The sequence below is a fragment of the Pinus tabuliformis genome, chromosome 3_1, assembly GCF_031772625.1.
Source record: "Pinus tabuliformis cultivar Carrire ecotype Pingquan chromosome 3_1, CPIR1, whole genome shotgun sequence".
Lineage (NCBI taxonomy): Eukaryota > Viridiplantae > Streptophyta > Pinopsida > Pinales > Pinaceae > Pinus > Pinus tabuliformis.
In genome coordinates, this window is record NC_142301.1 from 55,009,669 (window position 1) to 55,032,872 (window position 23,204).

The 23,204-nt window shown below is 41.5% G+C and overlaps 1 protein-coding gene across 2 annotated transcripts in view; it reads left to right on the forward strand.

The window, feature by feature from the left end:
* LOC149185742 (uncharacterized) overlaps positions 1–23,204 on the forward strand; it is a 552,948-nt gene that overhangs the window by 154,796 nt on the left and 374,948 nt on the right. For both annotated transcript variants that reach the window (XM_089410789.1, XM_089410788.1), the window contains 3 exons: positions 7,690–7,809; positions 7,925–8,068; positions 8,155–8,235. In XM_089410789.1, the coding sequence (XP_089266915.1) occupies positions 7,690–7,809; positions 7,925–8,068; positions 8,155–8,235 (345 nt within the window). The remainder of the gene's footprint in view (positions 1–7,689; positions 7,810–7,924; positions 8,069–8,154; positions 8,236–23,204) is intronic.

Genomic DNA, 23,204 nt, shown 5'->3' on the forward strand with positions numbered 1-23,204 from the left:
ATGTTGAGTACCTCAGGATTGGACTCAAGGGTTCAAAGCCAAGCAGTGCAAAATGGATGGAGATTGGACAAGTGAGACAGCTATACCCTCACTTAGTCGATGCTTGAAAACCAACTTTTGGTGGTCCAAAAGCTTTTTCAGTGGGAAGGTCGTGATCCGAATTGGATCCTTAAACACTCTTAAAGTTCCCTGAACTCTATAAAACTCATACCGAAGTTTCAAAGTATTATGGATGTTGAAGCTTATTAGAAATTACCTCTGAACAATGGCAATTTGTGGTCAGCACGGAACAACGAGGACCCTCGGTCAAAGCGCGCAGACCGTTGGCCCATGGTGACCGCGCACTGGCACAAATTGACAAATGGGAGGTCAAATCCAAAAATAGAGGCAGTTTTTGATATGCGATTAGCGTGCGCTAAACCGCTAATCGCGTTTCGCAGGGTGTCCCCCTCAGTGAAGGAAAGCCCCCAAGTGCTCGGTCACGAGGAAAAGCATAAAACCGTACGAAAATCGCTGATTCTGTCAGAAGGCAGGTCCTGCGCTAAAACCGACAGGATATCGGAAGGGCTTCAAGCGGTAAGCGGGTTCGACCGAGTCCCGCCCAATGCCATACACTGGGTGACACGCATCCAGCGGATGAGAGAGAAAACCACTCACATTGCGCGAGTAAAGGTCATGCTACTTACTCGCGCGATATGGACGGAGACTGTAGGATCTGGAGGCTCTAGATCAACGGCAGAGAACTGATCCGATGGATGACCGGATTCGACGGGGAAATAGGCCGAGTCATACAAGATTTGAGGTCCGGCATGACCGATGAGTTGACAGAGGAATCAGTTTCACTGGCAATCTTGGAGCAACGGAAATAACGATCGTTCAAAGAGAACTGACACTCAGTTCGTGAAGAAACAAGTGGCCACCTGTTATGAAACCAGCTCAAGAAAAGATAGAAAAGATAGATCAACGCCTTAGAATTCAGCCTCTTCGAGGGGCAACCTCCTTTACATTACATAAATGAAGAATTCTTGGATGATACAAATGACAAAACCTCCTTTCTATATATAGGAGTCTGAGTCACAATATAACCCAGCCGACCTAACAATAATAATATAAAGTCACAAAAATAACAATAGAGGGATTCTATGGGGCATAGTAATAACAATATGGGGGCAATAGGGGCACAACAATATTAATAAGGAGTATAACTACAATAGGAATGGGGTAATCACTAGTATTATAGGGACCCAACATGCCCCTCTCCTTCAAAAAAGTGTTGTCCTGAACGCTTGAGTAGTTCTGGATACTTATGTATAAAATTCTCATCCTCCCATGTGGAATCTTCAGCAGATAAGTTCTTCCACTTGATAAGATACTCCGAAATTGATCAATTTCGTAGCTGTCGAGTTCTTGTTTTTGTGACTGCTTCCGGTTCCAATATAAGTTTTCCTTCCTCATCAAGTTCTCGCAATATTGTTTGAACTGGGAGCTTGTCGCCTATAACCTTATTTAAACATGAAACATGGAAAACTGGGTGCAATCGAGAAGTTGCAGGAAGCTCCAATTTGTATGCCATAGTACCAATCTTTTGCAAAACCTTGTACGGACCATAATACTTTGGTGATAATTTATTATCCTTCTTAGCTTGCTTGAGGGACATTTGTTTATATGGTTGTAGCCGTAGGAATACCCAATCACCTACATCAAAACTTCTTTCGCTGTGATATTCCGCCAACATGTTGGCAAACCAAACATTCCGCCACAAACTTTTGACAATCTGATTTAAGGACATCCCAAAAAAATTCCTTCTTAACCCTATGGTAAGTTTTTAAAAATCCTGAGTGCCCTCCTAAGGGAGAAGTGTGCAATTCCATAAGAATATTTTGTTTTAGCTGGGAATTCTTACAGAGGTATAAGCGATCTTTGTACCATAACGAATCATTTTGCTATCTAAATGTATCAGACGTACTGGAATCTTGCTGTAACTTTCGAATAAGTGCCCACACTTCTTCGTCATTCTTCCATTCCTCCCTTGCTTCGTTTATCCAATCTGGTTGGATAATAGAAATGGCGCACAACAATGCTTCCACATCCTCATCCTTTCTTGAGAGTGCATCTGCCACCACATTTTCCTTCCCTTTTTTGTAGATGATTTCAAAGTCATAACACAACATCTTTGTGACCCACTTTTGTTGCTCTTCAGAGGATAATCTTTGTTCTAAAAAGTATTTAAGGCTATCATGATCTGTTTTTACCTTGAAGTGTCTTTCCATTAGGTAGGGTCACCATTTCTTAAGTGCATGGAATATTGCCAATATTTCCTTCTCATAAATAGCTTTGCTTAAAAACTTTCCCTTGATTGGACGACTTTCAAAAGCAATGGGTCTTTCATCTTGCATTAGAACAACACCAATTCCATTTCCTGAAGCATCACATTCCACAATAAAGGTTTTTGTGAAGTCTGGTGTAGCTAAGACCGGTGCTTGGCACATTGCCTCTTTAAGATGTTCAAAGGCCTTTGTTGCTTCCGGAGTCCATGAAAATGCATCTTTCTTCAATAATGTTGTTAGAGGTGCTGCTATTCTCCCATAATTCTTAACAAACTTGCGATACTACCCTGTCAACCCGAGAAATCCTCGTAGATGCTTTATGGATGTGGGGATTTTCCATTCCTTAATGGCTTTAATTTTGCTAGGGTCTACGTTAACTCCTTCATGAGATACAAGATGACCCAGATATTCCACCTCCTGGACTCCAAAGAAACATTTGGATCTTTTTACATATAATTGTTTCTCCTCCAATAGTTGTAGCACCCTGTCAACATGTTCAACATGATCCTTCCAAGACTTGCTGTAGATTAGTATATCATCAAAAAATACTAACACAAATTTTCTAAGGAATGGTTTGAAAATTGAATTCATCAAACCTTGAAATGTTGAAGGTGCATTGGTAAGGCCAAAAGGCATGACCAAAAATTCATAATGACCCTCATGAGTTCTAAATGTTGTTTTCGGAATGTCTTCAGTCTTCATTCTGATTTGATGATATCCTGAACGAAGATCCAACTTGGTGAAGTAAATTGATCCATGCAATTCATCCAGTAATTCATCAATGACAGGAATGGGGAACTTATCTTTAATAATGAGCTTGTTGAGCTCCCTATAATCCGGACACATGTGCCATGATCCATCCTTCTTGTGCACCAATACTACTGGAGCAGAGAAAGAACTTTGACTCGGTTGAATTATACCAGCCTCTAGCATTTCTGCAACCATACGTTCAATTTCACTCTTTTGGACATAGGGATATCTGTATGGCCTGATGTTTGGAGGAACACTTCCTGGAATCAGATGAATAGCAAGATCATAATCACGCATAGGTGGGAGACCTTTGGGAGTCTCAAATACCTTGGAATGATTGTCGAGGACTTTTTGGAGATTTGGAGAAATAGATGATTCCGACGTGGAAACATCTAGCGAACATAATTGTGCAATTACACCTCTTTGTTCCTTTTTTAGAAGCTTTGTCATACCATTAGAGCTGATTATCTTTCCTGGTTTCCCTGCAATACCCCTTAATTCAACTTCCTTTCCTTCTGTAGAAAATTTGATGAAAAGTTCTTGAAAATTAAAAGCTATTGTACCCAAGGATTGTAGCCATTGGACTCCTAGTACAACATCAGCACCTCCCATTGGAATGGAAAGCATTGCGCTAGTCAATACATATTCTCCCATGGATAGCTTCATATTATGGCACTTTCCAGAGCAATTTATTGTTCCTCCATTTGCAATCATCACTTGACACTCTGGTGCTGGATATAGGAAGCAATTCAATTCTTTTGCTACCTTACAATTGTGGGTGCTTCTTGAATCAATCAACACTATTACCTTTTTCTTCTTGATTTGTCCTTCTATCTTGATGGTTTGAGGAGTGGTAATTCCCGCCAATGCATTACAAGATATGGTCGGATTTATTTGTTCTTCATCTAGGCTTTGTTCCTGGAGTATATCCTCTTCTTTTGACCTTTCTTGCTCCTTTTCTTCTTCCTCTTCACAATCTATGTAGAATAATTTCTTCTCAGCACACTTATGGCCTTTAGTGTATTTGCTATCACAACTGTAACAAAGCCCTTTTGCTCTTTTTTCTTCCAATTGTTGAGGTGTCAACCTTATAGGTTGCGAAAGACTAGTGGCAACAACACTTCCGTCTTTATAGCTATGAGTGGTATGCTTCCTGGTTGCCATAATTTTGTTTCCATTTTTCTTGCTAACCTGAATGCCTTCTCTAATGAATCAGGTTCCCAAAGGCGAACATCATGTTGGATATTATCCTTTAAAGACCCTATGAACACATAAATCCTATGCTCCTCTGGAATATCTTTTACCCTTATGTTCAATTTTTGGAACTCCTCAATGTGCTCCATTATTGAACCCTTTTGTTTGAGACTTATCAATTGGCTAAAAAAAGTGTTGCTTTTTGTATCCTCATAATGTGCTATCAATTCTTCTGTAAAAATTGCCCAAGTGATAAATTGTTTACGAGAGCAAAGCCATTGATACCATACAAACTGATTTGGTTCCAAATATAAAGTTTCCATACGTACCTTTTGTGGGTTTTGCACATTATTGAGATCGAAGAATTGCTCCATCTGTAATATCCATGTGGCGGGATCCTTGCCATCAAACTTCCTCATATCGATTTTTGGAATATGGTGAGTCTTCGATCCAACATTAGAGTCTATGGAATCATGATTAACATTTCTTTTGTTCTCATCATGAGTTTCCTTTAGTACCCTTTCACCATTAGTGACCATTTCTTGTAGCAACTTATTCATATTTATCTTCAATTCTTCCATCTTATCATCCATGCCATCAATTTTAGCGTCCATGCCATTCACCTTAGCTTCCATGCCATCCATCTTAGCTTCTACGCCTTTCTTTAAACAATCCATCTTAGCTTCTACACTTTTCTTTAAACCATCCATCTTAGCTTCCACATCTTTCCTTAAACCATCCATCTTAGATTCTGTTGCTTTTTGTGCAAGTGACACTTGTTGCACTTGTTCTTGTAATTTTGATATCATATAGCATTTCTTCTTCTTCTTCATTAGTCATGCTAGAGCTTTCAGGTTCCTTACTAGGTGTTTGCATTTTCTTTCCTTGGGGCATTAGTTACCGATAATAATGCTCTACTAGCCCTTTGAATTCCTTCAAAATAAATTTTCAAACCACTCTTAAGCAAAAATTTAAAAGAATTTACACACCTTTTTTTCACTTTGTAGGAGCTCGATATTGTCTCTGATATATCTCTGTACTTTCAGATCATCCAGTTCTGAAATTGCAATCTGTGGTAGCCCTCTGTGTCCTCTTTCCAATGCCACCAGTCTGATCCAATTTGGATTCTCCAAGGAAGAGTTATGCAAAATCTCCCACAGTGACCTGATTATAGACTAGTTCAGTAGAGCGAACTTGTACGACGTGCCATGAGTCACTGTTTCGTCCTTTGGCTTTGAAAAATATATACAAGAAACTACAGTCTGTCCTCTTTCTGCACCTTCTTACGAAATTTCAATCTAATGCTCAAGGAAAAAGTTATGATGATTTTCCCCAGGTCACTTGTTTGGAATGTAATTCAGGAGTCTGCAAGAAGACCAACTTCCTCAGATCATATCTCCGCAAATATAGCGCAAAAAGCTCTGAAGTTTGGACCTGAAATTCAGCGCGATGTCTTCTCAAATGGGTTTTATTTTAGCTTCTGAAACGTCGCAGAAAAAAAGTTATAGGGAAAATGCCACGATGACCTGTTTGGAGCAGCGAAACCCTAGAATCCAAAGCTCTGATACCAAATGTTATGAAACCAGCTCAAGAAAAGATAGAAAAGATAGATCAACGCCTTAGAATTCAGCTTCTTCGAGGGGGCAACCTCCTTTACATTACATAAATGAACAATTCTTGGATGATACAAATGACAAAACCTCCTTTCTATATATAGGAGTCTAAGGAGTCACAATATAACCTAGCCGACCTAACAATAATAATATAAAGCCACAAAAATAACAATAGAGGGATTCTATGGGGCACAGTAATAACAATATGGGGGCAATAGGGGCACAACAATATTAATAAGGGGTATAACTACAATAGTAATGGGGTAATCACTAGTATTATAGGGACCCAACACCACCTCTCTGTGAAGCGTTACACAATGATGATGACGCAGAGCAGGGGAATTCAAGCGGATAGAGGCAGGAGATCCAGAGAGTCGGGAAGCGGAAATGAACAGTCATGGAGCAGATTGGCTTTAAGCCACGAACAGACAGAGAAAGCAGGGGGAAGCAGGAAAAGAGAGCAGAGAGAGAGAGAAGCAAAAATTGCAGAGAACAGAGAAGCCGAGCTGACCTGCAGAGCAAAGGCAACATCGAGCAGACAGAGACAGAGAGAGTCCGAGAGTCTGTGAACTCCAGAGAAGGCTTGAGAGGTTCAAGCAACTCCTCTGTGTATACCTGTCAGGTATTGAGTACCAAATTGGACTCATACCACTGAGACCAGTTGAGGTCGAGATTCAGTAAGGGGAGTCTGTGTACTCTAGAGACTTGGGGAATCCAAGTATAGTCCTACTGATCATTATCTGTTAAGTGAGACTCAATTTGAGCTCACTGTTGTAAAACTCTGCTTTTTAAGACACAATAGAAAGGCCACCACTAAAGGCTAGACCAGGAGACATAGCCCAGGAGGATTGGGTGAACTCCTTATTAAATTTGTTGTGTTTATGTGTTTGCTTACTGTGTTCTCTTACTGTTTCAGTGTCTGTGTATTTCGCAATCTTATTGATCCGTTGCATAAAATAACATAGACACCCCCCAACACTTGAGTCTGTAATATCTTCATTAGCTTTTTGAGGTCATTTACGTGTGATTTCAGATCAATGAGGGTCACCCCTCTTTCCCACATTAAGGTTCAAAGCATATGATGCATATACTGATAATCAAAGATAACTATGGAGTTATATTGCAACACTGTTTGGCAATATAACAGATGAGATGCTATATCTGATCTGATGCTTGATGAATGTAATTACTATTTTTTCTATTATTAAGAAATATGCTTTACAATTTAATTGCTATTTTATTATTATTATTTTCTTTAATGGAGTAGGCAGCATGCTGCTATTCTAATGAAGCTGGCCTTCTCAGACAGCAAAATTGAGAATCTTGTTTGATTGATTGTTGTTTTTGTGAGAATTCCTTTTTGCTCTACGACTAGCTTGTGGCTTGTTGTGCTTAATGCCATCCTGAATCAATCTCTATTCTTAATTATTGACGTCAAATGTTCTTGGTCACTTGTGCACATTATTAAGATTTTGTTTCGTTTCATTTCAATTTTTTTCATTAAGTTATTCAATGACCCGAGTTTATTTATTTTTATATTCTCTGCTGTTGTTGTTAGTTTAATTATCTGCCAAGAATAATTCTAATCTACAGAAAGATGAACCTGCTTGGTGAATTTGAAATCATTAGTCCTGTTTGTAAGGCGGTTGGACTGACAATGAGGTTAAATTGTGTTTGATTATGATTGATTGTCTAATAAGATTATTTATCCACAAGGCAGGTTGTTATACTACTGTAATCTTGAGGTAGATTATAACTAAAAGATGGTAACAAGTTTCTTTTATTAATGACGTTACATCTTGCAGCTAATCAGAAATTATCGTTCCTCAAGTAATATTCTGAAGGCTGCATCAGCACTCTTAGGAAATGATCCAAACAATTGGCAAATGGCATCAACAAAGGTCTTGAATCTTGTTCCCATGAAGGTATGATGCATTTATTAGACGCTTTTCTCTCTTATTTTGTACAAATCATTTATGCCTGAAATATTTGCAGCATATTTAAAAATTTGTCTTTTTGTTGTTATTTCACTGAGTGCAGCCTCCTGGGGAGCCTATTTGCATTCAGAAATTACGGAGCCCTGTTGAGGAAGCAAACTTCATTGCATATGAGATTCAGAGACTTGTGAACACCAACTTAGCTACGTGGTGTAGCTTTGCAATATTGTTTCGTACCCATGTTCAGGTATATTTACACATGCAATTCAATGGTATAGACTTTGTTAATTTATTTTTTATCTGATCTGATGTTGGCTTTGCTGTTTGATGCAGTCATTTTTTATTGAATCATCTCTTTCAAGCTTACAAATTCCTTATTCAGTTATTGGGTCCAGGCCCTTATACTCACACAAGGTATGGGTTTCTCTCTTTACCCTCTCCCCATATATCTAGATCCGAATCTACCTAAGTCATTTCATAATGTTTGGTAAACTAGACGGGACTGCTGTCATGTTAAAGGATCATAAATGATGATATCTACTAAATTTTAGTGACAATTCATGTTGGTTGAAAACCACAGACTACTAGTATATTTAGGACATAGAACTGTTGGAAATGTTGGATAAAATTTTCATTGATGTCAATAAGATGACATCCTAGGTGGCTTGCCCTAGATAAGATCTTGTGTAAACCCTAGGTAGAAAACCCTAATGTGCAAGAAATCCCTATCTATATGATGGCAAGCCTGAGATTGTTGAAGCATGGCCTAGTAATGAATAAATGAAGGAGCTCCTTCCATGATGACATATGAAGTACATAATGAAACCCTAGATGCTATGCCCTAACATTGTTGAAGCTCTAATTAAAGAACAATGAAATCCTAACATGATTCATTCATTCAATGAAGTCCTAGGTCTATGATGAAAAAGCTGCCCTAGGTCCATTAAGATGATGAATTCCTTCAAAGCTAGCCTTGTTGAAAAGCCTTAGCACTCTAGTTCATGTCCCATGATGTCATCCCTAGCTCTCTAGTCCTACTGAAACCCTAATCCTTGTTCCTAGTCCTTGTTCCTTATTAGGATTAGATCATAGCAATGTTGCACGAAGCGGGGGCGAAGCGGAAGTGTTTTTTGGAAGCGGGGACACGGAAGCGTCATTTTCCAAAAATCTAGGAAGCGAAGCGTCCTCGGAAGCGTTTGCTATATATATATATTTATTTTTTATTTTTTCACATTTATACTCAAAACAAACATCCCAAATACCAAATTAATTGTAGAAGACATGAAAACATGCATATTTTTGCATAAATCAAGATAGAATAACATCCATTGTACATTAATGATTAATTATTCGAGCATCAACCTTTTAGATGCATCAACCATCTAGAATCTAGATTCTTCTCCTCTTGTCTAGCCTTTGCCTCTACCTCTATTGTCTAGGGATATTAGTCAACATTGCCCAATTTTGATCAAACTACCTAATTCAAGACTTAAAATATGGTAGAAAAAGCTTAACATGCTTGATCGATGATTTTGACTTGATTGAAAGGTAATTTTTTGCTAAGGGCGTGCCGCGTGACAAAGGAGTTCAACAATTAACACCACCAACACTAGAGTATATATAGGGCTTGGTGCTCTTGATTAAATGCTAATTGCATACCTTCATACTTGATATAATCTAATGAAATGCCACAATCCCATTGATCCTGAATTCCTGAAAACTGTTAAGTCTGCTGAATTTTGAATAGGATATGAAATTCTATTTTCTCCATATGAAGTCCAATGAGGCTGGAACCACTCTCAAACATCCCGAGTCATTTCATGGTAATGTTAAAAATTTAAGTAAAAGGATGAAAATGAAAAATAAAGGAGAATGTCACTTTTGCTTTAAGAATTTAACATTACCATGAGGGAGCATCTGCTATATTTATATTTTTTTTGCCTTCGTTCGTCACCCTAACCCAAGGTGGACCCACCCCCAACAAGCAAACTCACCTAAAATTAAAAAAAAAATTGAAAAAAAAACGATTTTCTAAATGCTTTTCCGAAAGCTTTTCCGGAAGCGTACGCTTCCTCCCCCGAAGCGCCACGCTTCCGACGCCCGAAGCGCCGTACGAAGCGCGCTTCGGTGCTTCGGAAGCGGCGCTTCCGTACCACGCTTCCGAATTTCCAGGAAGCGGCAAAAAATTCAGAAGCGGTGCTTCTGAATTTTGGAAGCGTGCTTCCGGCCAAGCTTCCTAGGCGCTTCCGTACGGGACGCGCTTCGGGGCTTGGAACCGTGGGGGGGGGTGCTTCGTGCAACATTGGATCATAGGGGTTCCTAAAGCCCTATTCTAAATAATCATACCCTAATCCCATGCACATAAAATCCTAAAGGCTGTCATAAATCTCTAAACCCTTGACTATTCAAAATATGAAACCTTACTGTCATAAAAGAAAATTTATTTTTTGACCTTAGACACATTATATTGCAATGTTTCTTGCATCAACTTGCAGAGGGCATCAAGCCCTTTCCAACAAGTATTCATACGTCCTCTAACTCCTTGTCGTTAGAGAGATATGAATTTTTGAATGTAAAACTTAATGTGTTTAGCCGACCTAAGCCTACTTATACAAGTCGGCTCCAATGAAAAGACATGTCTGTTCATAAACACAAACAACTATAAATACCAAACTAAGCTCATCGTTTTGGAAAGCAATTCGGTCAAGTACAGAGAGAAAAGTTCCGATCTGAGGTGCTAAAAGAGGCAAAGAGGGACGGAAAATTGAAGATAATTATTTTGGACAAATTTTGTTTTGGATTTTTTTGTGGATAGGGTTCTGAAATATATCATTGATTCTGTGAACAAGACTGCTCAAACCTGTGATACTTACCTGTGGATTGTTATTACAGACTTGTGACAAGAGGAAAATCTCAACCTTTGCTCACTTGAGAAAAGAACTCGGATCTGGACTGAACTCACTCCAGTTGCAGACCTGAACCTGTGAATTTTCAACCTGTGGAGAATATTGCTTCAGATCTGTAAAATTTGCAGACTTCAGCCCTTGTTGTAGGCTTGGAACAGATCACAGAAAAGTGCAGAAGTTTGGTCTTGTTGTAAGCTTGGAAAAGTGCAAAAGTTCGGTCCTATTGTAGGCTTGGTACAGACCACAAAAATGCAGACCTAGACCTTTTTTTTGGTGTAACAGAGCTCTACCTTAAAACATATATTTCAGTAGTTTCTGGATCAGTTACTTCTGTGGAGTTTTGTTGAACTTTGGAGTTCCGACTTCTGTGTTTTTAGTTGGAGTTTGGGGCTGTTATATTAGAATATGCATCTCAGATTTCAGTCCTTAAAGCAGACATCCTTAAGATCTGTTGGAGCATTGTGCATCACTTGAAGTAGTCATCTCTAAAACAAACTTTGAAGACATTTTTGAGACATTCCTTAAGTAGTATTGAAGCCATCATTGTTGAAGTTAGTGTTGAAATTTCTAAGTCTATCCGTTAGAAATTTAATCTGTATTCTTCTGATTTATTTCTTCTACTTGTAAGTTATTTAAAACATATAAATAACGAAATAAACACGATACAATGTCAACATCTACAGATCAACAATTGAAAAAAAACAAACACACAAGTGACACCATTATTTTTGGACAATTGTCCTTGGAAAAACCCAATGCGGGAAAACCGGTGCAGCGATTATGAGGGTTTATTATTATGTAGTATTTCCTTGAATACAACTAGGTCCCAAACTGGCTCCCCCGATAGAGAAAATCAACTGGCAGTAATACCTCTCTATTCGGAAACAAGTAATCAGGAAACCTGTCCCATGAAACCCTCTCCAGTGACTCTGAAGAACTGCGTCAGCCTCAGAACCCTTTGCGTCAGCCTCCTACTGCTCTGCGTCAGCCTCAGAACCCTCTGCGTCAGCCTCCTACTGCTCTGCGTCAGCCTCAAACCCTTTGCGTTAGCCCTTTGAGGCACTACGCAGCCTATGGGACCCTCTGTGTCACTCCTGTTGCCCTCTGCGTGGATGACGTAAGCCCTCTAGCCTCTGCGCTGTCTCTACTAGGCTCTGCGTGGACTGCTCCGTTTGCTGCGTCTTGCGCTCTGCCTCTGCGCTGGTCTCTCGGCACTATCTTTGCCTTTCTGTCCAGTACTCACTTCCCCTCGTTGCTGATCACTGATTCGACTTTGCTTAGCGACCCCGCTCTAGCAAATCGAATGACTGATCACTCTGGTGTATCTTCCAACTGACCCTCAAGCCTCATCTTATACCTTTCCTGTTGGTCCTTCAATGACCAAGATTAAATCTCTCATCACGGCTAATATTAGATTTGGCTTGATCCATAACTTTTGGAACCTTCTAACCTAATTTTATATTAATACCCATTAATATTTTATTTTTTCCAAATTTAGACTTAGGAACTCCATTAAAAATATTAATTATTTTAATATCTCCCAAATCGGTTAGAATCTGCGCAAACCATTTCTTGGTCTTGGAGATCTCATTTGCTTTAGCCTCTCCACCAATTTTCATTGCTAGAGCACATCCGATACTACCCCAAATCAACACTCCCTCTTAGCGAGGACTATGCTCTAATAATACTCCACATTGAGCATCACTCTGATTATACGACACCGGTACCTGTGCTGATGCTAGGCCTCCCCACCCAACATCCTCTGCACTGCTGCATCTTGTACTGCTGCCCATGGCCCTACCACTGCCACTGCTGCATCCGTATGGCAGCTCCCTCTGCATCTGTGCTATTGCTGGTCCTTTCTCCCAACACTGCATCTGCACTGCAACCCCCTCTCATCATGCTGCATCATGCTACTGCTAACTGCTATTGCACTGTAACTCAGTTACTGAGAAGTAAGTAACTGATCCACCCAACTACTGACATCCCTGTCAAGCTAGAAACACTCCCGATGCTGAAGCTCTCTCTGCCGCTAACAAGTGCTCCCTCTATGGTCTCTGTGCTGCTGCAACAACTCCTTGCATCGCGCACCGTTGCAAACCTCTTTGTGCCATCATGCACTGTTGCAATACTCTCCGTGCCTCTCGCACTCCTGCAGCGTGCTAGCCTCGCTCTGCCTGGGGACTCCTGCACTGTAGCACTCTTCGCCGCTTCATCCGCATCCGTCTCTACCGACATCCGCCAGTCCTGCGGCTCTCTCTTCGGGGCTCTTGTAGCAAGGTATAATCCAAGAGGTTGGGTACCTCAAGGATCCTGCCCCTCATCGCCTGTAGTCTTCCTGACTATAGCTCGATGTCTCCCCACCTCTTCTTTAGAGGTACATGAGCATCCGTGGCACAATTGTCATCCTCCTCGACCTCCTTCTTTGCTTTCGCTGGCGTTGCCTTAGAGTCAGACGCCTCTCCCTTACTCTTCTTCTTCGCACACTGGTTTGCATAATGACCCAGTTCCCCACAGTTGAAGCATTAGACCTTGGAGAGGTCCTTTTTCTTCCTCTTCTCCTGCTTTCCCGCAGATGTCAAAGCTGCATCCTCTTCCTCTTCCTTCTTGATCCAGAATCCTTTGCTGCTACTTCCTATCTTGCTCAGCCGTTTGATCTCTTCTTGGTGAAGAGCCGCCCACAATTCTTCCCAATCTGGAAGACTCACCCTGCCCAGTATGCTCTGGACAAATGTCTCCCACTCCTCAGAGACTGCGTTTAGTGCGGTCCTCACTGTCAACTCCTGATCTGGTGTGGCCCCTACGGAAGTCAGTTGGTCCCGGATCCCCTTCAACCGACCGAGGAAGTGATCTATCTACTCCCCCTTCTGCATCTGGTATGATGTCAGCTGATTCACAAGTAATATCTTCCTCTGCACGAAAGTATGCTGGTACAACGTCTTCAAGGTGTCCCACATTTCCTTTGCCGTATCCTTCTCGGCAATATGTTGGAACACATGATTCTTGACCCCATCAAGGATGATGCATTTCACGTTGGCCATTCCCTCCTCGTACTTCTCATTATCAGTCGGATCAACTGGGATCGCCATTGTTCTTAAGGCGAAGGCCTTGATGCAATGTCTATTTAGAATGGATAGGATCCTGGCCTTCTAGACCACAAAGTTGGATGCCCTGTCCAACCTGTCTTGATCCTTCGAGTCTCTCTACTTCCCTCCGGAAGTTCTCTCTTCGACTCCTGCTGAGTCTCTCTACTTCCCGCCTGGAAGTTCTCTGTTGGACTCCCTCTGAGTCACGATTTCCCTTCTGGAAATCCTCTTGCCAATCGTCAAGTTGCACCTCTCCGATCTTTTGTGCACCTGCAACACTGATCCGGATTCCTTGGCTATAAATCCGTCTCAGTAGCAACTCCCTCTACTTTGGTTTTGCCTTGTTAGGTACTGTTCTGCCCACAGTACCCCACCAGCTTTGCCCCCGCAAACTTCCCACAGCTTCCTATGCCCCAACAACTGAAGGACTAAGCCTTTAGGCTTTGCACAATCCTTGCACTAGCAAAACATCTCCCTCAGCCAACTGCGTCAACCCTCTTGGTCTCTGTGGCTCTGCGTGAGCCTCTTTTCGCCTTCCTTAGCCTTTGCGCTGGCCTCTCTCTAGCCCGGACTGATGACGCAGTCCCTCTGCGTCAACCCTTCTTTTGTCACTTTCTGCAAGGATCAACTTCTGTCATTGGGGACAGTTGATACTATTGCAAATTGTTAAAATTGGCAACTAGGGCTAAACTCCATGTGGGTCATCTTATTTATGGCAGCTGATATTTTTCTTGGATCCCTCTCATTGACAGGTGTAGGATTGATCTAAAGATGATCCGTTTCCGATAAGTATTCATTGAGTTATGAATTTATTTGCTTTATAAGACAATTCGTCAAGGTTGGCCAACAACCAAATAAACCCCACATGTGCTCAACGTTTTAGTATAAATAGAGGTGGCCTTCAAGTCATTTCAACACACTTGGGATCTCTTCCTCTCTCTACTTGTCTTTGGGTTTTAGTAGGAGGAGAGATCCTAAGGAATAACGTTGCCCCTGATCCAGAGTGCAGAAAGCCGGAACTGTCGGAAAAGTCAGAACTGCGGGAAAAGACAGGACTGCCGGAAAAGCCGGAACTGCTGGAAAAGCTGGAAATGCCGGAAAAGCTGGAAATGCCTGAAAAGCTGGAAAAGCAGGAAAAGTCGGAATTGCCGGAAAAGCCGGAACTGTCGGAAAAGCCGGAACTGTCGGAAAAGCCGGAACTGTCGGAAATGTTGGAAATGCCGGAACTGCCAGAAAAGCCCGAAAAGCCGAGAAAGCCAGAACTGTCGGAAAAGTCAGAAAAGCCGGAAAAGCCGGAACTGCCGGAAAAGCCGGAATTGCCGGAAAAGCCATAACTGCTGAAAAAGCCGGAAAAGCCGGAACTGCCGAAGAAGCCGAAAAAGCCGGAACTGTTGGAAAAGCCGGAAATGCCGGAATTGCTGGAAAAGTCGGGACTGCTGGGAACAATGGGAACTGCTAGAACTGCCGGGAACTGCTGAAACAGTGGGAGCCTCTGTCTCCGAAGGAGAGTAGCATGCAAGAGATAACTAACTAACATTGGGACAGTTGTATGGTACTTAGCAGCAAATACACCAAGTATGTAATGTTACAACTAGCATGCAAGGGACAACTAGCATGCAACAACAAGCATGCTAAGGACAACAAGCATGCTAGGGACAACAAGCAAGCAAGGGACAACAAGCAAGCAAGGTGCAGCCAACACATAGGTCAGGATGGCAACATGGTGCAGCAATGGCACATAATGCAGTACAGTGATGGGTACAGTCATGATTAATGAAGCGTGATGAGATGCAGCATGGTGCAGCGCGGTGAGGTGCAACATGGTGCAGCGCGGTGAGGTGCAGCATGATGACGAAATGCAGCGCAACAATAGGTGAAGGAGTTACCTTGGAGAATTAGTTGAAGTAGCATGTCTTCAACTGATCTCATGTATCATCTTCTTAGAGATGATCTATGCTCTTATCTAGATAAGTCAAAGTGTTGACTTCTGTTGTAAACGTACTATCTCTCTCTCTCTCTGCTGAACTATTCAAGAACATATAAGAAGAATTGATTAAGGGTTTCCCCACATTGGGGTTTGTCCCTGGCTAGCGCCACATCTTGTGTCCTCTTGTCTTAGCTTGTCTTCTGCGATTTATGTTTATGTTCTATCTGCAGTTTACTTTAATGCTGATGTGATTGTTAATTTGGAAAAGATATGGAGCTAGTTGTGAAAATTGAAATAAATTGCTCTAAGCATAGAACATACCTAAAATTAACACAAATGCTCTGTTTAGCTGACGCTTTAACTCTCCTGTGATCTGCAACCACGCTCTGATACCATGTTGAAATTTCTAAGTCTATCCATTAGAAATTTAATCTGTATTCTTCTATTTTATTTCTTCTACTTGTTAATTCTAAACAAGTTATTTAAAACATATATGTGAAAATTCTATCGCTGCAACATCTGATTTACTTTGCCTACTTATTTCCAATAAGTTATTTATGAAATTCCTTCAATAAACATTAAAATAAATTCTGCTGCGGATATCATACCATAATTCAGAAACAAGCACATGCACAAGAATCAACACATTGACACAGTTATTTTGGACAATAGTCCCCGGAAAAATCCAATGTGGGAAAACCAGTGCAGCAAGGGAGGATTTAATTATTCAGCAATTCTTTCATACATCACGGTGCCAAACTGGCTTACCCAACAGAGAGAAAAAATTCTCTAGCACTTCTCCCAGTCCCAACATCAGCCTGGTTGACCTCTGCATAGCTCCCCGACACTCTGCGTCAACCCCTGCTTTTCTGTGTCAGCCCTGGGCCTCTTCGTGTCACCCACGCAAGCCCTATAGTGACTGCGCAATCTGCTGCTGCCTCTGCGCTGGTCTTCTAGTGCTGATCTTGACTCTCTGTTCCGTACTTGCTGCCTCCTGTTGCTTAACAGACCACTAGTTCAATTTTCTCAGCTAATCTTGCTCCAGAAATTGAACTGACTGGTCTCTCTCAGTGTGTTCTCCAACTGACCCTCAAGCCTCTTCTTATACTTTTCCTGTTGGTCCTTCAACGACCGAGATTAAATCTCTAATCAACGGCTAAGATTAGATTTGGCTTGATCCATGACTTTTGGAACCTTCTAACCCAGTTTTATATTAATACCCGTTAATATTTTGTTTTTCCTAAGTTTAGACTTAGGAATTCCATTAAAAATATTAATTATTTTAATATTTCCCAAACCGGTTAGAATCTGCCCAAACCATTTATGGGTCTTGGAGATCTCATGTGCTTTAGCCTCTCCACCAATTTTCATGGCTAGAGCACATCCGATGCTACCCCAAATCAACACTCCCTCTTAGCGAGGACTATGCTCTAGTAATACTCCACACTGGGCATTACTCTGATCATACGACATTGGTACCAGTTGTGATGCTAAGCCTCCCTGCCCAACATCCTCTGCACTGCTGCATCCTGTACTACTGCCCATGGCTCTATCACTATCACTGCTACATTTGTACTGTAGCTCCCTCTGCATCCGTGCTACTGCTGGTCCATCTTCCCAACATTGCATCTGCACTGCAAACTCCTACTCATCATGTTGCATCGTGCTACTGCAGACTGCTACTGCACTGTAATATCATACCCATTTCTGCTACTGAAATGGATTGTTTATCATCCCCATATTCTCCCTGAAATAATCAAACTTGGTTCTTCCAAGGGCCTTGGTAAGGATGTCTGCCACCTGTTCTCCTGCAGGAGTGTAGCTCAACTGTACAACTCCTCATTGGACACAGTTTCTGACAAAGTGACACCGGATATCAATATGCTTTGACCGATCATGAAACACTGGATTCTCAGAGAGCTTGATGCAACTTTGATTATCGCACATGATCCTGGTCACCTCCATTTTTCTTCTGAATAGGTTCACAAGTAATTTTCTAAGCCATATGGCCTCACACGAAGCTGTGCTTGCCGCCATATATTCTGCCTCAAATGAGCTCAGAGCCACGAACTTCTGTTTCCTACTGCACCAGGAAGTCATTCTTGATCCAATGTTGAAACAATACCCAGAGGTATTTTTTCGATCCACTGAACTTCCTGCCCAATCTGCATCAGTAAATCCACTGAATCTGATATCCTTACCCCTAGTTTACAAGAGTCCATAATCGACTGTTCCCTGTAAATACTTGAGAACATGTTTGGCTGCTGCCGAGTGCGCCCTCTTTGGTTCCACCATGAATTGACTAAGGTTGTTGACAGCATAGCAAATGTCTGGCCTGGTATTGACCAGATACATCAGGGACCCTATGAGCTCCCTGTATAAGGTGGGATCAACATCCTTGTCTTCTGATACATTAATCTTCTTCTAGTTGGTGATCATTGGAGTAGCCATGGGTCTACAGTTGTCCATCCTAAATCTTTTCAGGATTTCTGTAGCATACCTCCCATGCCCAAGGAAGATCTCTCCCTTCTGTTGCGAAACTTCCAACCCTAGGAAATAATGCATTCGTCCCAAATCTTTCATATCGAATTCTGTGGCTAGATTATTCGTACAGTCTCCAATGAGCCTAGATGATCCTGTCAGAAAGAGATCATCCACATACAATACTAAGATTAGTGGCTCATTCTCTACAACCAGATAGTAGAGATTTGGATCTGTGTCACTCTTGACAAATCCCATCTTCTGCAAGTAGCCATTGATTCGACCATACCATGCTCTAGGTGCCTGTTTCAGCCCATACGGGGCTTTCTTCAACCTGCATACGTGAGACTTCTTCTCATGTGTCTCAAAACCCTCTGATTGTTCAATGTATACCTCTTCTTCTATTACCCCGTTCAGAAAAGCCGTTTTGACATCCATCTAATGAATCTCCCACCCAATCTGTGCTGCAAGAGATATCACTGTCCTAATAGATGTATACTTGGCTACCGGGGCGAAGGTTTCCTCGTAGTTAATTCCTTCCTTTTGAGCATACCTCTTAGCCACAAACCTGGCCTTATATTTCTCAACATTGTTGTCTGCAACATATTTGATCTTGTAGATCCATCTCAAACCTACCACTGATCTATCTTGAGGCCTTGGCACTACCTCCCAAACATCGTTCACCATTATGGAGTTGTACTCCTCTACCATCACATCTAGCCAAACCTGATGTTGAGCTGCCTCCTGGAAACTGGCAGGCTCCCCCATCCTGAGCTATTAACGCCTGATATCTATCTCGTTGTTTTCACTCCCTCTTATTGTTTCTTGGCGAATTGATGAAGTCCTCTGCATCTTGCAGAATCTGATGAAGTTCCCTTCTAGTTCTTCCTCTGCCAGAAGGTGCTTCTGTTAGCTCCTCCTCATCCTGTGAATCTTCCTGGTCCGAGGAAGAATTCTTTATTTCCGTTGGTTGAAGAGGTTTAACCAATGACTCCTCTTTTGATTGTTCCTTGGAAGGCATCTCTCGAGATTTTCTGAAAACCCTGTCCTCCATGAACTTCACATCTTGTCGAACCACTACCTTCCTGCTCCCTGGGAGATAGATTCTGTATGCCTTAGCGTTTTCACTATATCCCACTAGATATCCTTTTTCCGCAGTTTGATCCAACTTTTTCCTCTTTTCCTCGGGTATATGGCAATATGCTAAGCTCCCAAATACCCTGAAATCACTGACTTCAAGTGTCTTCCTTGTGAAAACTTTCTCTGGAGTAATCTTGCCCAACACTCGATGAGGAGTCCTGTTCTGAACATAGACTGCTGTGTTGCATGCTTCTGCCCACAGGAATTTTGGTATATCTTGATCATACATCATCTCGTTCCGTACTGAGATTCAGAACTCTTGTTACAGTGCTCCTGAGAATTCTCAGAGCCCCATGGTGCAAATGTCCCATTCTTTTGTGCCATAGTTCGTTCAAGTCCTTGTCTCTATGACTGCCTATTAGTGCCATTGGTGATTCTAGTTGTAATATGTACAACCTGTTACTTTTGATCCCGATCTGCACTTTCTTTTTCCAGCTCAGGTGTTTGACGTATACTTTCTCCTTGATGAAGAAGACGTCATAGCCCTTGCCTTGAAGTTGCGATACGGAAAGTAAGTTCATCCCCAATCCTGGTACATGCAACACATTGGTAGCACGAAAACGCTCTCCCAATTCTGTTTGAAAAACTATGGTACCCCTCCCTACTGGAGTACATTTTGCCTTATTCCCCATGGTGATCTGAAAGTTCATCTTCTCTTCTTGATAATCTGAGAAACATTCCCTGATTCCCGTCATATGCCAAGAGGCTCCACTGTCTATATACCATACTTCTGATGATGCAGAACTAGTCATATGAGCCACATCTTCTTCCAGCCTGGAAGCCAACATAGAGAAATCGAAATCACTTTCTCTTGTGCAGATTTCTGAAAATCTGTGAGTCATCTGATGTGGATGCCTCTGCATCATGGTCTCGACCCATAACTGATTTTCCCTTCCTATCTCTGATTACTTGCTGTGATACCATATGAAAATTCTATCACTGCAACATCTGATTTACTTTGCCTACTTATTTCCAATAAGTTATTTATGAAATTCCTTTAATAAACATTAAAATAAATTCCGCTGCAAATATCAGATCATAATTCAGAAACAAACACATGCACAAGAATCAACACATCGACACAATTATTTTGGACAATAGTCCCCCAAAAACCTAATGTGGGAAAACAATGCAACAAGGGAGGATTTTATTATTCCGTAATTCTTTCATACAAAAGGGTGCTAAACTGGCTTACCCAACAGAGAGAAAAATTCTCCAACACTTCTCCCAGTCCTAGCGTCAGCCTGGCTGACCTCTGCGTAGCTCCCCGACACTCTGCGTCAGCCCTGGGCCTCTCCGCGTCACCCACGCAAGCCCTCTAGTGACTGCGCAGTGTGCTGCTGCCTCTGCGTCTCCCTGAGAGGCTCTACGTCTGCCTCTTCTGCCTCTGCGCTGGTCTTCTGGTGCTGATCCTGACTCTCTGTTCTGTACTTGTTGCCTCCTGTTGCTCTCCAGACCACTAGTTCGAATTTCTCAGCTAACCCTGCTCCAGAAATCAAACTGACTAGTCTCCCTCAGTGTGTTCTCCAACTAACCCTCAAACCTCTTCTTATACTTTTCTTGTTGGTCTTTCAACGACCGAGATTAAATCTTTAATTGACTGCTAAGATTAGATTTGGCTTGATCCATGACTTTTGGAACCTTCTAACCCAGTTTTATATTATTACCATTAATATTTTATTTTTCCTAAATTTAGACTTAGGAACTCCATTAAAAATATTAATTATTTTAATATCTCCCAAACCGGTTAGAATCTGCCCAAACCATTGCTCGGTCTTGGAGATCTCATGTGCTTTAGCCTCTCCATCAATTTTCATGGCTAGAGCACATCCGATGCTACCCCAAATCAACAATTTAAATAACAAAATAAACACAATACAGTCTCAACATCTACAGATCAACAACTGAAAGAAAACAAACACACAAGTGACACCATTATTTTTGGATAATCGTACTCGAAAAAACCCAACGTGGGAAAACTGGTGCAACTATTCTGAGGGTTTATTATTATGAAGTGTTTCGTTGAGTACAACTGGGTGCCAAATTGTTTCACTCAATAGAGAAAAACAACGACAGTAATACCTCTCTATTCGGAAGCAGGTATTCAGAAAACCTGTCCCACAAAACCCTCTCCAATGACTCTGAAGCACTATGTCAGCCTCTTGTTGCTTTGCGTTAGCCTCAGAAGCCTCTGCGTTAGCCCTCTGAGGCACTGCGCAGCCTCTGGGACCCTCTGCATCACTCCTGCTGCCCTTTGCGTGGATGACGTATGCCCTCTGGCCTCTGCGCTGTCTCTGTTGGGCTCTGTGTGGCCTGCTCTGGCTGCTGCGTCTCGCTCTCTGCCTCTGCATTGGTCTCTCGGCACTATCTCTGCCTCTTTGTCCAATACTCATTGCCCCTCGCTGCTAATCATTGATTCGACTTTGCTTAGCAATCCCACTCTAGCAAATCGAATGATTGATCACTCTGGTGTATCCTCCAACTGACCCTCAAGCCTCCTTTTATACTTTTCCTGTTGGTCCTTCAACGACCGAGATTAAATCTCTAATCAACGACTAAGATTAGATTTGGCTTGATCCATGACTTTTGGAACCTTCTAACCCAGTTTTATATTAATACCCATTAATATTTTATTTTTCCTAAGTTTAGACTTAGGAACTCCATTAATAATATTAATTATTTTAATATCTCTCAAATCAGTTAGAATCAGCTCAAAGCATTTCAGGGTCTTGGAGACCTCATGGGTTTTAGCCTCTCCACCAATTTTCATGGCTAGAGCACATCCGATGCTACCCCAAATCAATAGTTGGTTGAAGACCTTTTTGTAGCACTTTTGAAGTATTGTTTGGAGTTTATCCCTTGGACCTTTGAGTAGCATCTTAATGCATTATTGGGCTTTACAAAAGACTTTCTTGAAGTCTCCTTGAAGCATTATTGAAGACGTTTTGGAGCAAATTTTGGTGACATTTTCGAACAATCATCTCTAAGATCTTTTCGTGAGACCTTGAGTAGTCACTTCTGTTGTCTTGAAGACTTGAACTTGTTACTATATTGAAGATCAATTTTGTTGGGGCAAAACATTGTTAAAAACCCTTTTAGAAGATGACTTGGAAGCATTAGTGGAAACATTTGGTGCATGACTGAAGCTGTCATGGAGTAAGGAAGTTTCTTGTCTCACATGAAGAGCGGTGGAGAAACTTTTTCAGAATCATAAGGTTGTGATTGATGAGCTAGTGTATTTTGAGGGCATTGTTGAAGAAGACTATCAGGGCTTGTTGCAGAAGACATAGGAAGCCTTGAAGAACCACTGTACTTGTCTTGAAGAGTTGCAACAGAGGGTTGGAGCCCTAGAGGATAGGATTCCTCAAGAAGACCAGGTTGGAGCCTGCGCTAGTGATGAGGGTTGGAGACCTAGAGGTTGGAGACTCGTAAAGACAAGGTTGGAGCCTTGTGGAAGATAGGGTTGAAGCCCTAGAGGTTGGAGCCTCATAAAGACCAAGTTGGAGCTTGGCAACATACAGGTTGGGGCTTGGTTGATTGAAGATTGGAGTTTTCATTTGGGGTTAGAGCCCTAAATATTATTGTTCTTGATTCATTGTGAAGAGGATTGGTGTCCTCGTTATTTCTGATTAATAAAATTATTTATTCTATATTTTTCATTTTGTGTTTTGTCTATAAGTGATCTTAATTGGTTAAAAATAACAATTGTAAAAGAAATACTGATTCACCCCCCCCTCAGTATTTCCAACAGTAAAATCAATGGTTTTGTAGATTATAGTTGACTTTTCTTACTTGATAATCACTTGTGATGTTAGTTGGGCTTTTATTACTTATTAATCTTTG